The sequence below is a fragment of the Chanos chanos genome, chromosome 2 (genome assembly GCF_902362185.1).
Source record: "Chanos chanos chromosome 2, fChaCha1.1, whole genome shotgun sequence".
In the NCBI taxonomy this organism is placed as follows: Eukaryota; Metazoa; Chordata; class Actinopteri; order Gonorynchiformes; family Chanidae; genus Chanos; species Chanos chanos.
The window spans coordinates 34,106,262-34,123,348 of NC_044496.1; the positions used below are offsets into that span (position 1 = coordinate 34,106,262).

Genomic DNA, 17,087 nt, shown 5'->3' on the forward strand with positions numbered 1-17,087 from the left:
TATGACAAGTACAAACTCGTATGGTCGACTTAGTTCCAGCAGGGCCTCAAAACACAGAATTGTATTTTAACGCTCATAAGTGCAGACACAAAGTACAAATAACATCATATGTCAATCCACGGCGATTGTTTCACAATTATAACGTAAATTATCTTTCTGTAAGGTTGCCAAACCCAATTACAGTTGCTATCCTGTCCTGCTCTTCTGAAAACCAGACAGCACTGGCCAGAGAGGGTCAGCCAGTTTGACGGGCGATGTTGGCGTTTACGTTACGTTGGCGTAGTTAGGGCACACACACACACACACAGGCACGCCCGCTGACCAAACAATTGATGAAGCTGGATACAGATTACAAGTAGTTTGGGGAGTAAAATACATTTTCACTCTCAAGGCTCTATAATTATACTAGGGACTGCTGATATTCATCAGGGAAAGCACGATGTCGTGCGAGGTAATCTTCAGGGTTGAATACAGGGTACTGGGCATTGTGCTGGGGCTCGTGAGTATTGGATAATGCACGGCAGATGGCGGTATCACCACCCAGCGCTGACGTCTTTTAAACGGGAACTGCGCTTCATTGATACTGTTGAGACTGAAATTGCCACTGATATTGTCGAGATATCTCATGGCGCTTTACGTGCGATTACAGAATATTCAACAGGTCACAAATGCTTCTGCCTTTCCTGGTCCTTCAGTCCTCCGTGAACAAAACCAGCCACGGAAAACTCAAAGTCTCACAATACTGTACCCTTTTATACACCACACTAGATGTGTGCCCTGAACAATTTTCTTCTATCAGAAACCGATATTAATTTGAAAACTTCAATTAGAATTCTTACAAGAATTACTCGTGCACTCTTTTACTTTGATGACAACAGGATAATGGATGAGATCTTTGGCTGCATCAAAAGCTTCACAACGGCTGATGTCGCTACTACAACGTAGAACTATGCTGGGAACACACTTTTACTTAGTTCTATTCATTTCTAGCTACATTTTACGAACTGCCAACTTACTCATGTCATTGTATTTTGCTGGGTGTTTTCCGTCTGTTGCTCAAGACGCACCTGGATGTTTCAGCCCACTTCTACACGATTAAAATTTTACTACACACGCGAAAGAGGACAGATCAGTCTGACCTTCACCCGCAGGTTAAATGGACTGTGGGGATACTTTCACTCCAAGTCTCATTATGACACCACACCAAGACATACCTTAACAAAGGTTTCCCAGGTCAGGATAAGCATTGAAATAAGACATCCAAATCTACTTATCTACTCTAGGAACCCTGAATAGACCATGGTTTAGTGCCAAGGGAAGGGACTGCTGGAGTGCTGCTTCTCAGACTTAAGACACACTGAAGGAATATAACAGTAAACATGAATCATTTTTCACCATTAACTAAGGAAAACCCCTTTTGTGTAGTACGGGATGTTACAATGCAATACTGAATCACCACTGGTTACTATACAAGGTTTCATTAGAAATATACCCTGAACGCACAAGACCCTCAGTTAAATAATTATGTAGCCAAATACTGATGAGATGATTAGTAAATGCAGATTCATATATATTCAAATTAGGCATTTTACAAAAAAACTTTATTCAGTGACAAAAATACAATTAAATACACAACAGAATACATTGTCTGTCACAGTTAAAACATTTGCAAGGATTTCCACAAAAAAAAAGAAGATATAATACAAACTTTATGAATCAAGATGCCTGCAAAGCACCCTACAGACATGGTTCCTTTGTGCAATACGATTCTGGCATTCTATCAACAATGTCAAGAGGATAAAATGACTGAAAATAGCAAAGTGTAAGGCGATGCAATTTAATACATAATTCCTTGCACCAAAGGGCTTGTGTCAAAATCTTACCGTGTCTCTGTAAACACAACCAGCAAGCACAGCAAGGTTCGAATTCCACACAAGACTGCAACTACCACAGGACGAAACAGTGTAGCTATGGAGAAAGTGTGCAGGAGATGATGTCTTCTCCCCTTCAAAAATGCAGTGCTAATTCTGATCTTCCTTGGCCAGATTCCTCCCCTTAATACCTTTAAAATCTCATCTGGACATATCAGACATTTCTAAACCAAAAAAGTCTCACTTTACATTCTCTAGATGAACGGAGGCAAGCAGTGATTCTTGACTTCCATCTTGGGACACTGCAACTGCTAACAAACCAGTGAAGTTGCACCAGGATGCTAAATCTGATGCGAGAAGCTCCATCTTGCTCCGTTTGGCTGGTTAGCTTATTTTAGCTGAACTCTGTTTCCTGGAGAATTCTGACAAAGCTGAGGATGTCTCCAGGACATCCAGCTCACTAGAGAAAGTGCTGGAACCACCATTGCGTGCGGTTTTGGTGGACTTGCTCCGCCTGTTCTTCTCTGCCTTCCCAGGACATATCCTGTTGGAGGTGGAGAGCAGCTGAATGTCTGAGTGGACGTTGGCGACCGTGTGACGTCGTACACCACCCACCTTCTCCAGGTAAGCTTCACCTTCTTGCTCCACCAGCGGAGCAAGCAGAGAGTCCGTGGCAAACTGGGTGACGGTGATCTCTGGCTGGCTGAACGGTGTCATACCTGCCAATCCAGAATGCACCAAGCAATATTCTGGTGCATGAAGAATAAAGACTGGTTACATTTGTAAACAAATGTATTTTTCATTTGTATAACTCACGAACACTTTCCCTACACCAACCAACAGAATGATTACCAACACAAATGACACAGAATGTCCCTTTGATGTTCTGCAGTGTCTGTACTTCAAACAAAAGGTTGCCCTCCTCCTCACAGCAGCCAAACAGTTCCCAGACCACTGACTTCCTGATGTGTGGCGTACTGTGTTGTGTATTTGTGGTGGTTTTTCTTTGGCTGACAGGGGTGGGTGAAAAAAAGCACCGGTTTTTCACTGTTTTACTCCAGTGTTCACTGGAGGACGATCACATAACCGACTGCATGACACCTAGACTGGCCCTGAGTGTTCTGAAATGGCACAGAACGCTGGCACTGTTTGCATTGTCCACATAAAAAAGATTTTATCTTTCTCTTTCTTTAGCAAACACAGGCATTTGCATTTCAAATCGATTCCAGACAGATCCAAGAACACCTAGATTTAAGAATAGCTCTTTGGTGATCAATTTAATTGATTTTAGATGAATTCTTGTTCACTTTTATTCCGTTTAAAAAAAAAGAGCCGTGTCATCTTGTGGCAAGGCCAGGACAGTGATGGAGTACAGGCTTACCCGGAGAACAGTCTTTAGGGCTCTGGTAACGGTAGTTCCCAAGGTAAGGAGATACGACCATCTCCACCAGTCTCTCCAGCAAGTAGTACTGTTCAGTTGGTCCGTTGGGCTCATGGACACCCTGAGGGCAGAGGCACAGCACAATGAGCAGAAGGCATATCTGGAGACACAGTAAAGATGCCATCTCACACCTGGGCTCTGCTGAACCAGGCTGGGAAGCAATTGATTCATTTGAAAAAAAAGAGGTATAAGAAGTGGAGGTTCTGAGTAAGACAGCAGTGTTTTGTAATTTTGTGTGGTGTCAGTGTCAGGAGAGTCCACCTGCAGGACGAGGAGCATCTGAGGGATGGCAGGAGGCAGTGGAGACGTGTGTAGGTGGTCCTCCAGTGGAAGTTTTAATAGCACCACATCTCTGAAGCTCAGCAGGATCATCTGTCTAACTGTCATCTCCTGGCCCTGCACACACACACACACACAAACACACATACATGCACATGCACATGCACGCACACACACACACACAAACACAAACACATACACCCATGCATGCACACGCACACACAAAAACACATACACACACATCATGCATGCACACACACACACACACGCACACACAAAGAATTGCTGAGTATAAACTGTGTTTTATCCTTCTCATATCACATTGAGATGATATAAGCCAAAACCAAACAGAACCTCATATTTAGTGTGGTGTTTTCTCTCTCTTTCTCTCTCTCTCTCCCTCTCTTTCTGCACAGATAGTCCTTGTTTCCTTAATCAAGTGATCAGTGTCCCTAAATGCCTCTGCTTCATTTAAGTCTGTAATTGGTTTGGCTACTTCCTACCTGAGGAATCTGCACACTACATGCTATCAGCCTGGCCTACTAAAACCTCTGAATGAATGACTTCCAGAATTTCTATCCTGGACCATTCCTTTCATTCTGCTGGAGCCTGTTCCTGGAAGGAGCCACAAAAGCTCTTGATTTGCCTCTGTGTTCTCATTAAAGTGCTTATCAGGAGCATCTTCTGTAATGCTCATGTTAGTTCATGGCTGTGGATTGGCTGTTTTGTTGATGTTGCTCCTGTCATGACATGTCGTGTAATTTTACTCTAGTCACTTGGACCAGTCATCACAAAATGAGAACTGGTTCTCCCGTGAACTTTACTGCAACACATATTCCTTTCTCATAACACTATTCCATAAAAAAATCCTTTTCTAACCTCTGGCAGAGGCTGCTACATTTTTGCTAAGACAAGTCATGGGTACCTGAACAGGATAGAATATAGCTTGAAGAGTTGGCAGGATTTCTGTGAAGAACCGTACCCACATCTCTGACAGCGTTTGTAGATAATTTTCACCTGGACAGAGGAGCAAGAGTATAATAATGTTAGCCACAGTTTGCAGTGTCTCCTAACAACAGGTTTCAAACATACTGAAAATCCAGATTCTAGCAACTGGTTTCTGTGTCACCATGGATACTGATGAAGTAACAAATTTAATGGAGAACAGCTGTTGCACAGGTTCGTCAGCTTACGTCACAAATTTGAGAATGAACAAAAGGTTTAAACACACAGCTTGCAGCTACGTTCCAGAACCAAAAGAAGAACTCTGATCTTAGAATAGCTCTTCATAATCTACTCTTTAATTAACATAATTTTGTCAAGCACAAAAATCTCAGGTGAATCAGATTAAGACAAAACACAGGAACAAACAAAAACTGTAGAAATTAGTTGAATAGTTTCATTAGTTGAATAGCTTCACTGTCCCAAGATAACAATGCCGACCTTTTGGAAGCGGCCAAAGGTCTTAAATAATGGTAAGTCTGATACGTCAAACTTAAGTCCCAGCCATGTTAAAACACATCATACTTCACTTTATTACAGATTTATAAAACAAACAGACAAAAACAGTCAATATGTACTGAGAACATATAAATATAAGCTTCAGCTTTTAGCACTCACCTCCATAAAGCTGAATACTCTCCAAAATATATGACAGACCTTTGTTCAAAGGCTGATTCTAAAAAGGATCAGTCGAGGAAAAGAGCATTCATTAGTTAGAATAACTCCTCTCTTGCATGGCATTTCAGAGACAAAGGGAACCAAGATATGTGAGGGTAATGGACTATAGTGCCCTGCAAATGACTGAAATTAATGAGAAATATTTATGAAAATGATTTTGTCATTCTATTTAGTATTTTACAAACTATTTGAAAAACGTGATTTGTTTTAAAGCATTTAAGAGCTCTTGATGCACTGGGAAATTCAGTGTAATCAAGTTTTCAATGAGCTTATTTTAATTGTTATTAATTTTTAATTCCATTCATTCTTACAGTTCATTTCATATAAGAGAGCAACCCTTAAAGAACAAAACTGTAAACCGGCCCAAACTTGATCCATTTAATGACCTAAAAACTTGCCAAAAAACGACTCATTTAATGAACTCTGAGGATTGATGGGAGTACTAGACAAATGTCTAATTGATTAATACAGAACTGCTTTAAAGTTTTTTAAAGCCACTGGGCAAAATGAACCTGGAAGTATTCCATGATGAATGAGCCCAGTTCTGTCTTCAGGAGCCACCTGTGGGGACACACAGGCTTCTGAATATTTTTTACACACACAGAAATCAGAATATTTTCACACACACACACACACACACACACACACACACATCTGGAAGATATTTTATTTGGTCTATTTTGGTGAACAATTAAAAGAAAACCCTACTGAAACACCTAAAAATATCATTGGGGAAAATTACAGACACTTAAACCAGCACAAAGATGGATTTGCTAAAGCAAGTAAAGTAAGGCCCAGTCACTGCATTAAGACAAATATCTGACACTGTCTGCATTGTGCTCCTTAGTTTATGATCTACACATAAACTACAGACCTAGATTAATCAGTATCCAAGTCTAAAGTGCTAGTGCCTGTTATTAAAATATGCAGCAAAAATCCCATCTCTGGCTGGCAGAAGCTTCAGTGACAGTAATGTATTGGTACCTGATGCTCTCATTAAGGGTGTACAGCTCATTGGCCTGTAAGCCTCCTCCATGAAACACCTTGATTACAGCAGTCTGAACGCTGCAAGGCACAGACAGAGGGAGAGAATAAAAATCATAACGGAATGGAAACATTAATTGACATGTAGCAGGAGTCAGGATTAGTCTGTGAGCCATCTTTTCAACAAGGAACGATGAATATGAATAATGAAATGAATAACTAAAAAAAAAAATCACAGACTGGATCCACAGGTGGTTGAAAGATATGGAATAAATTACTGATAAATTAAAAACGTATGAACATAAATTACAGGAGACAGTCTAAAAAATATTCTTGCAGCTCATGGACCAGTCAAAGTAAAGAGCCCAGACTAAATAAAGCAAAGTTAGTAAGACAAACGAGACAGAGTAAGCAAGACAGAGTAAATAAGACAGAGTGAATAAGACAGAGTAAATAAGACAGAGTAAATAAGGCAGAGTAAATAAGGCAGAGTAAATAAGACAGAGTGAGTAAGACAGAGTAAATAAGACAGAGTGAGTAAGACAGAGTGAGTAAGACAGAGTAAATAAGGCAGAGTAAATAAGACAGAGTAAATAAGACAGAGTAAGTAAGACAGAGTAAATAAGACAGAGTGAATAAGACAGAGTAGACAAGACAGAGTAAATAAGGCAGAGTAAGTAAGACAGAGAAAGTAAGGCAGAGTAAATAAGACAGAGTAAGTAAGACAGAGTAAATAAGGCAGAGTAAATAAGACAGAGTAGACAAGACAGAGTAAATAAGACAGAGTAAATAAGACAGAGTGAGTAAGACAGAGTAAGTAAGACAGAGTAAATAAGGCAGAGTAAATAAGACAGAGTAGACAAGACAGAGTAAATAAGACAGAGTAAATAAGACAGAGTGAGTAACACAGAGTAAGTAAGACAGAGCGAGTAAGCCGGAGTGAGTAAGCCGGAGTGAGTAAGCCGGAGTGAGTAAGACGGAGTGAGTAAGACAGAGTAAATAAGACAGAGTAAGCAAGACAGAGTAAATAAGATAGAATAAGTGAGACGGAGTAAGCAAGACAGAATAAGTGAGACAGATTGAGTAAGATGCAGATTGAGTATGGAGAGTTACTGTATTAATGAGTGAGTGTAGGGGTCATTTCTGAGTAGCTGACAAGGTTACATTTCTTATGTAGATTCATCTGTAGGTCTGTAAGTACCATTTCCAACTCTACAATTACATTAGCATGGTTTCATATTACAGTGACTGATATGTAATAAGAGGTGATAACAGTCTTTCTCCATTTTCAGGGAGATCTCTTTGGACATAGTTTTCCTACAGAACCGATCTGCTCGAAAGGAGCTGAATGGCAGATGTTTTGTGTCACGCCAAGTATATTTAAGGATGTACCTGTATTTTCTGATGCTAAGACTATGTCTAATGCTGTAACAGTGTGAAGAAGAATTTTGTTAAATGTTTTTTAATAAAAGTGCTGACTTCTATGGGCTGGAATACCAAATACATAACCAATCCAATGACGCTTCATTTGAGAACTGAAAATTCAGTATCATGGTTGGGAGGGAAAACCTAATGAGCTTAAGGCTTGAAAAACGCAAGGTTTATCTTCAATGTGGTCTTTTCAATTAAGTGTCTCTATGACTACACAGAAAACCTGACTGGTACAAGGGCTAATGCTAAAATAGCTATTTTGCACTAGCTACTTTAGGCCTTAATTGATCTACTGATATTTAGTGTTGCCCTGTGCACTGTCTCACTTTCAAATGAAGGACACGATGAACTAGCAGTCGGAGAAGCAGTTTTCACATATTAACTTCAGGCAAAAGCAGCTAGTTACATTAAAATGTGTAGTGGCCAAGACCTCGTAATACAGTTTTTGCCGATTGCTTACACACTGGAAGTGAATGCCCAGACAGGAGCACCAAAACCTTAACTTGTAACCATGCCTTAAACAAAGGCACCGAAACTACAAACAAATTTTCAAATTTACAAAAAAAATTTACAAATTTTCTGCTTTGCACTTTGTTTGCAATTCAGCCACACACTGTTTGCAAAACACTACACACTATTCTTGTATTAGACACATTGTTCATGAATGAAACCTCTTGTAATCATTGGGAAAACACTTCTATTAGAAATGCAAAACATGCCTGAAATTGGCAACACCCAAACACACATATGAAAACACTTATACAGTAATTGAACACCAATTAGTCTGAGCCTTAGCACTACAAATAGACCTCAGGTAAGCTTTTGGTGGGGTGTCTGTGGGGGCTCCTGCAAGGAGTCTGCAAGGTGTTCTCCATCACCATGCCACCCTAGGTCGCTACAACACAGCACACATAATCACATTTCTGGATGTACTGCATACTTGTTCTGAACAGACCAGAGCAGCCCAGGTTTGTTGTGATCTGGGATAATGTTAGTTTCCACCACGCTGCTCTGGTCCAAGACTGGTTCACCAACAACAATAACTTCACAGTTGTATACTTGCCCCCTTACTCCCCATTTCTCAGTTCTGCTGAGGAATTCTTTTCGGCTTGACGTTGGAAAGTGTGTAACCACCAACCACATGCCCGTGTGCCTCTTTTGCAAGCAACGGAAGAGGCATATGGAGACACTGAGGTGGAGTCGATCCAGGGTTGGATACGGCACGCAAGGCGATATTTTCCCTGTTGGCCAGCCAGGGATAACACTGCTTGTGATGTGAACGAGGTGATGTGGCCAGACCCTAACAAAAAGTGGGACCCAGAACCATCCACCCCATCCCTTACAATACTTATTTTTGTTTACCATTTCACTGTAATTTTACTGTAATTCTTTTTGAGTTTAGCATAAAATACTGTATTGACTACTGTGCTGCAATTCTATTTTTCTTTGTGTTTTCTTGTTGTTGTAAAAATCTACAATGGCAAAAAAAATAAGCCATATATATTTTTCTTCTGAAGTGATTCTTTTCTTGTGTTCATTGAAATGAGAATAGATGTACTATACTAGAACTATCTTTCACAGGAGCCTGTAAGAGAAAATTAAAAAGGTATACGAAATACTAAAGACAGAAGTGTTTTGTACAAAGTATATCAGTGTGTTGTTGCTGCTTTCAAAGAGTAATTCAAATGGCGAAATATGTGTACCATTTTGTTGCAAAAATGCCATTTTGTAAAAGGACTGTTAGGTTTTGATTGCAGAGTTTCATATTGACATGGAAGTGAGATGTTTGTCTCCAAGTGTCGTGTCTTATTTGGCTTGTGTGTAGAGTTTTGACACAATGAGCAAAATTCTGCAAGTGTGTAAGCAATCATAAAAAACTGTAAAGGAGTTCCACTCGTACCACTAATGTTTTGTATAGCATCAAATACATATAGCCATTCTGTTTTACAGTCAGAGACAGTCTAGATGTCTGTACAGCATTTCCTTGTTTCAGTAGAGTTAGGGCTACCCACCAAGCAGTTATAGCATTTAACAGCCCCAACTATGTAAAAATAACATCCTTTCAGCAGGACCCACTCTCCCTTCCTGAGAGAGAGGCGGCATTGGTCACATTTCCGAGAGGAAATAAAGGGAGCAGAAGGCTCCTTTCCACAGTCCATTCTTATCATTTCCCAAAGCCGCACCAATGACCTTCATTCATTTATTCTCTTCTAGTCTTCAGAGATCTGGGCCAGTGTTAGCGATGAATGGGGAATCGGTGTACGGCGGGTCTGTCTGTGCCTCCACTCCCACTCTGGGAAATCCATAAGACTCTTCATTTGTCTCTATTATCTAATATCAGTTAAGTGATCCTACACATTGTTTCACTTCTATTAAAAGGCTTTTCAACGTAAAACATAATCATCGCATGCCAAAGAAACAGAGACACACACACTGAATTAATTTTTTTTTCTCTTCTTCCTCTTAATTTTAATAATGACGCACATTGTCTTTATCTTATTTTTCAGAAAACAATAAAACTTTGCATGATTGCAACATTGGCATATCTAGAATAAGGGAACTATGGCCATGTAGTATGTGAAATTTCAGCAGCTGAAAAGTAAATACACATAACCTTTCTTTACTAGTTCTTTTTCCCCCTAACAAAAATACGCATAGTTTTGGTCACAATATATGATATGACATGACATGATAGTATATGATATAATGTGATGTGATGTGATGTGATAAACACAGCTCTTTTTTCCCCTCACTAACTCGGTGAGTTTGTGTGGTTGGATGTGAAGAAAAGGGGACTAAAAACAGGCAGTTAAAGAAAAAGTATGGCGATAAAAATGAGCTACATGGCTGTCACACAGATCTGTTCTCACATGTTGCAACAACATAACTACTGAATTCTCCATCATGAGGACAGTAAAATTAAATTACAAGATATAAACAGCATGAATGCTTGCATAATTTAATGACTCTTTGTAACTTTTTAACAGTAAGTTGTCTTAAAAGAGATGTTGCATTCAACCAAACGCCAGACGTGTTTTCTTAACTGGAATTGGCAGCCACAGTTGCCTGATGTACCAAGGGCTTCTTTAACCACGGTGAAATGCACTATGGTCAGCATCTACTCAGGGAGTGTTTGCTGTCACTTTCATAAAATCTTCTGTCCATCCATTCTGTACAGAACCCTTCTCTAGCATAGCTCTAAAGCTTAGAGTCTCTAACTTTGCAGCAAAAGTATTCTCACTGATAATGTCAAATGAGAATGGCATGGCTGCAGTTTGGGACTGCCTTCAATACAAACCTATTTCCTACATCACCTGGTGGCACAGCATGCCCCACACATGCACAGCTAAAGTTATTGGAATCTGAATTGCAGTTGGAATCGACACCGGTTTAGATGGTGTAGCATTGGAATGGAACTGGAATTTCAAGAGGGAGAATTCACTTCAGGTTCCAAAACCAGCAGATGTTTTACTGAGAATTCCTGAACATAAAATTTCATGAAACAATAGACAACAAAATAAAAATGAAATGAAACACATTTAACTCAACTTTAAGTCAAATATTACTTAGAAATATAGCACCTAGAAACTTTATATGATCAGCATTTGGTTTCCATTTGAAAGCATTTATCTCATTTGAGGCAAGTTATCTCATCACTTTTACTGAGTAGGCAAACTGTGTTTGAAGTATCAGATCTGTGTTTAGTCACTACAAAGTATATTTCTATGAATTTCCTGTAATTTCAATTCAGCTGCAATTCTCTATCTTTTAAGTTGTTTTTTTTTCCCAGTAAAAGTGCAAATGATGAAGTCAATTTGGCTACCCAGGCAAAATATCCCCAAATTCATCCAATCACACCACCAACAAGCACAACTCCTCCAATAATCTCACACTCACACACACACACACACACACACACACACACACTCACGCGTGTGCACATTGTGCACATGTGTGCACACACACACACAAACACACACGGCATTCAGATATTCTCTTAAGCAATCCTAAAACTGCCACAAACTAACTGCTTACATAATTATTAATTTGGAACAGCTATCTGAACTTGCTTGAAGACTCACACTTTGCAGTTTTACCACATTGTCAACACACACATACACACACACACACACACACACACACACACACACAAATGTACTGATGGTAAAGGCCCAAAACAACATAGAATATTTAGAGCAGGACCACACCCACCTGTTCCAGACACTTGTGTTAGACAGCTGCAGTGTGGGTGAACTGGCATGAAACCGGGCCAGGTCTGTCAGCACAGGGGAACTCATGAAACGAGGTCTTCGAAAAGAACCCATCATGGACCTGGCCAGAGGTCAGATCTTCTAATCACAGATGAGCTCTAAAGAAAACAAATGAAACAAAATAAAAGTACATCTTTTTTTTTTTAAACCCTTCAAGCATTGGGCATCTAGACACACACATACACACACAAACTTACCCTAAACTGTTTGACTGAGTTCATTAACCATGTGGTGCAGATGAAAGATGTTTTTTAAGTGTGTGTCTGACTCATGCAGAGAGATGGCTGTGTCATATTGAAAGCAGCACGCTGTGCTTGCAATGTGTTCAAGATCACTTCCTCTGGTTTGCAAACTTCCTGCCTCATCCAGCCCAGTTCTCAGAATACACTGAGCTTTGACAGCAGGACTGAGGGTGTCACCTCAGCCAACGCAAGTTCACATGTGCACGTGCACATTTCTGCGCTGCTTGAGACGTGTGTGTGTGTGAGTATCAACCAGTGATGCAGAGAGACAGGCCTGAAGAGGTTTTGTTTTAGGCCAAATGTGAGACACTGAGTCGTGCTGTTTGGACAATCCTTGAACAGCTTAATCTTGTGTGTCAGACTATGCAAAATCAAATCCTTTGATAACAAATGAGTCAAAGCTGACAGGGAGATGGAAATCAGATATTACATTGCTTGGCAACAACTTTTTGGCAAAAAAGGAGCTCCTTAGGGTAAACAGTTCATGTTATTGATACAAACACACACACACGCACACACAAGGATGACATTCTCTTAAATACAAACTATTTCCCTCACATATACATTAATACACACACACACAGCTGATTCCCCTATAACGGATGCTTTCCATGTCTCTGACTCAAGCTCTGTTGCTCATTCACACATACTCAAGCTGTGCCCCAATGCATCACATATCAGACCCACATACATCTGATACCAGCTTCTGGTTACCACAGGATTGCTGCAAATCATGATCCACCATTTGCTCCAGAGCTCTCCCCCACCCCACACCCAAATAAAGATTTTATCTGGGTGTGGAGCAGGGGAAAAGACCAAAGATTTTTTTTAAATGCATTTATATATTTTGCGCATGTGCATGTGTGTGTGTGTGTGACAGAGAGAGAGAGATATTGCGTAAGTATGAGTTTTGTATACATTTAGAGACTCATACAGGATTGACTGTTAAATAAACACGTGTTAATTGTATTTCTAACTATTTCATGAAACGGTGGAAAGTAAATAGATCTGCATGTGGGCACCAACCCAGATGCTGTGCGATGCTCCAAACTGCAAACAAAGCTTTGGCTTGTAGAGTGAACTGGAGCTCATAGACAATAAACATTTCCAATGCCAGGAAAAAAAAAACTTAGTATGTCTAAGTCTCTCAGATACAGCTAACGCAACAGGTTTTAAAGATGTTTTAGAGAAATAAATCTACTTGAACCAAACTTAAAACCTTTGCTGATACATAGTTATTTCTGCACCATTGTTGATTCTTTGCCTCCCTAATCCGAATTAGTTCAGTTTATAATCCTATAGCACAGGACCCCCATCATGGGAAACTACTCAGGAGGGTTAATACAATTAGCCGTGCAGGGAGACTATTAATGGCTTCGGCACAAGCCGTGATAGACCTACAGTTTAAACTTTCCCATGAAAAAGCATTTGGATATTGGGCAATCATCTGCAGCTGTCAAGCAATATGTTCTATATACGTGCCAATCAGCTGAGTATGAATGCCAAGCAGTGCACAAATTTCTTATTCTTAAACTAACGATCTAACAAATTCAATTAGTGTCGTATTTGACAGAGCATACATTGTATGATCAGTTATCGACGTCACTACAATAACTAGGACTACCACCGCGGATTCAACATGTTACAAAAAGACTTGTACCCAAAACACATAGGTTATGTAATCTCTTCCACAGTATAGATACTAACGAAAAGCATGAGCATATTAAAATGCTTATTAGAGATTAAGGCGAAAGTCTCCTATCAAGGAGGCACTTGAACTAACTGGACCGATAATTTACACATGTGCAGGGGCAGTGTTCTAGCCTGCAAAGGCACAGTAAGTGAAAACAAAAGGCGAAAAAAAGGTTTAAAAATTGGAAGGCCTACTTATATACTGAACTTGTTGCACTTCACACCCGCTACTTAACACAAGCAGTGGTCGCGCGCCTCTGACCATGTAAAAGACCTCAAGTGAACACCTATCAGTTTGACAAGCCACTAGCATTACTTACAAACACTAGGTGTAGAGGAATTCGTGGGCTTTATGCACTTTCAATTATGTGATTCCGCAGTTAACGCAAGGAAACGATAGCTGAACCTGTCCGTATTATTTCACCTAAAATCACAAGCCCGGTTGCTGATACCTTTTACCCATTGAGCGTAATTAATCTGATATTTTTTTATTACACGTGCGTCAACTATAAATAAATAATGCTTTGCAAGAGAAAATATACTTACCGAGCCGTCCTTTTCAAGTGGCAGCTGTTCTCAGGAGTTCGGCAGGGTGTGCTGGGGTCATATCTCAAAAGCCATGGCTTGACAAAACTTGGTCATCTTAGCTTAACAGCTTGAAAAACGGCTTTAAGACTGGAAAAGTTTCATCGTGACAAAGTCGTTTATAAAAATTCCGGTTCACTTCCTTAAAGCGCTCTCTAGTACAACCCAATAACTACCGCGAAATCTACAACTGTTTCCATTCTGTCTGTTCAGTTTTCCACGGTGTAAATATTTTGGTGAGCGGTCGCGGTGCCTGCGAATCTCAAAGCAAGCTCCAACCATGAATTTCGAATAACTGTCAAGATGGAAATAGTGCATCTCCAACAGAGGCCGCTGTATACACCAAAGTGCGAGGAGACTGTAACGTACGGTATCCATTTTAGGACATCCTCAGAGATTAGTGTCATCAAAGATCAGAGGTCCCGCCTCCTTATATCCCGCCCCGTTTGTATCCTACTCATCATTTCCCCACGTAGTAGCCTATATATTTTCAGTTATTCAGTTATTTTGGAGGTAGATGGCATAACAAGCTACATACGTGTGTTGAACACACGCCGCAGAACAGAGTATGATGATGAGGGTATTCCGATAATATGAAATAGAGTACGCTATGGCATCAGTCATTTAAATAAATGTATGACTAGGATAACAGATCATTACCCCTAATTTGTTCTGGATTTGTTCAAGTATATTTCTTTCTTTCTTCTTCTTCTTTTAAAGCCTCTGTGTCTATCTAACTGAGCAAAACGCTTTCATGGTCCTCCATGCGTGATTTATTCTGGGGATACCATGTGCGACAGCTTGAGCGATCTTTCGCCGCAGATTTTAAACGAGGATTTTTGTATCTGCACGCGTAATTTACACTACACGTAAGCGAATTTTAACATGCATATAGCGACGCCAAATGGTAAAATGATGAAAAAATAAAATAAAATAAAATAAATAATGGAGATAACTCTCCACTCTGTTTGTTGTGGTGATTTTATCAGATTACACGACTCATTAGTTGTATGTTTTATAAATATTCATGACAAACATTGAAATGTGCTGTTTGTATTAGGCTATTTTATCGATCTAACAACATAGTTAGGCTAGTGAATAAAGCAGAACATATTCTTGTTAATAGTGCAGTTATAGAACAGCTTCATTGCTTAAGAGAGAATTGTTAATCAGGACAACGGGCACCATACCGAACCTGTAACCTATATTAGACTATTTTCCCCTTCAGATCCATAACTGTACCGACCCAAAAGCCATCAGTTTATAAACTGCTGCAATATAGTTTAACTAAATGTAACAAATTTCCCCCACAAGTCCATCAGTTTCACTGACAGTTAAACTGTATTTGTTTGAGATCTGAATGTTAAAGGTGAGAATACAGTGTATGTGATGATTATTGTTTGAAGAATAGCGAGGGGATACCTCCTTTAAGTTATTTTAAGACACTTAAAGGAATGTGTTTAGTAGATTAAAGAAAAAAAAGAATAGGATACAGTTTCAACCAAATATTAGAAATAATGAAATATTTTTGTGAAATTACTTGTTTTCTGTTAAATTAATGCAAAACAACGTTTTTGCATTTTCTGTTATTTGGCCTGGAATAGCTATTGACATTACCCATATACTTACATATGCAAATAAGTTAGTTTAGGTTAGTAAGGATGCAGCATTTTATGGCAAATTGAGATACAAAATCTGAAAAAAAAAAATTCAGTATAACACACACAGAAGTTCTGTTTGGTTCTGGGTAAGAACACTTTTACAAAACCCCTAGAGGAATTTGTCTGGAGCAGCTGAACCCCCCCCCCCCCCCCCTCCCCCCAAAAAAATCTAAGTAGAAAATACAGTTTTTTTCCTATGGCATGGTTTTGTTTAGAAAGATGATATAGAAACACAGTGTAGCTCCTGATTTATTGCTGCACCAGGTGTTGCCTTTCAGTGGCACTGACTCCAGGCCAGGGAGGGTCCTGTGTTGTTCCAGAGCTCTGTGTTCTTTGGCAGCTGTCACTTATTGTGTCTCTTTGCTGTAGTCTGCACACTGGGAAGTGTAAACTCACAGTATCAGACCTTTTCATTCCTGTTCTGACCTTGTATTTGCAAGCCTTTGGATTACTAGAGGGTTAACAGCACCTTTGCCCTGACTACTTTGTATTCTTCTACCACTAATGGGATCAATAGTTGTGGCAAGGCTGTTCTGCTGTGCAGGCCCACTCCTGAAAAGCAAGGGGACAGGCCAAGCCATCTGTGTAGATCTCAGGTCACACCCATTTGAAGCATCACACTACTGTTGATGAGTTCACTTCATTCAGGGTTAAAGGCCAGATTATCTGGAGAAGGTTACTGTGCTTATACATCTAGGTTTTCAATCAGTCTGGAAGCCTTGTGTTATTAATCCTGTGGAGGGTTCCCTGTTGCTGGCCCAGTAGATGTTTGATGTATTGATTGTCCTTCAGGCACTCATCACACCATTTTCCAAGGCACTTAAAGAAGTTGTTGATGAAATATGGAATCCCCTTTCTTAAAGGACTAAGATTCCATCTGCCCTCTGTGAGAATCCTGGTGTCATTTCCTTTCTTAACATAGTTCTGCTCAGCTTTGACAATATTGGACC

At 39.8% G+C, this 17,087-nt stretch overlaps 1 protein-coding gene across 1 annotated transcript; it reads right to left on the minus strand.

Annotated features, from left to right (window-relative positions):
* Window positions 1–2,255: 2,255 nt before the first annotated feature.
* Window positions 2,256–14,470, minus strand: prr5l (proline rich 5 like). The gene is made up of 9 exons (XM_030765277.1): window positions 14,438–14,470; window positions 11,899–12,055; window positions 6,256–6,336; window positions 5,784–5,832; window positions 5,212–5,269; window positions 4,517–4,608; window positions 3,574–3,708; window positions 3,253–3,373; window positions 2,256–2,620 (listed from the first exon to the last, which is right to left on the minus strand). The coding sequence occupies exons 2-9, from the start codon at window positions 12,012–12,014 to the stop codon at window positions 2,256–2,258; spliced, it is 1,017 nt and encodes a 338-aa protein (XP_030621137.1). The 5' UTR covers window positions 12,015–12,055; window positions 14,438–14,470.
* Window positions 14,471–17,087: the final 2,617 nt, after the last annotated feature.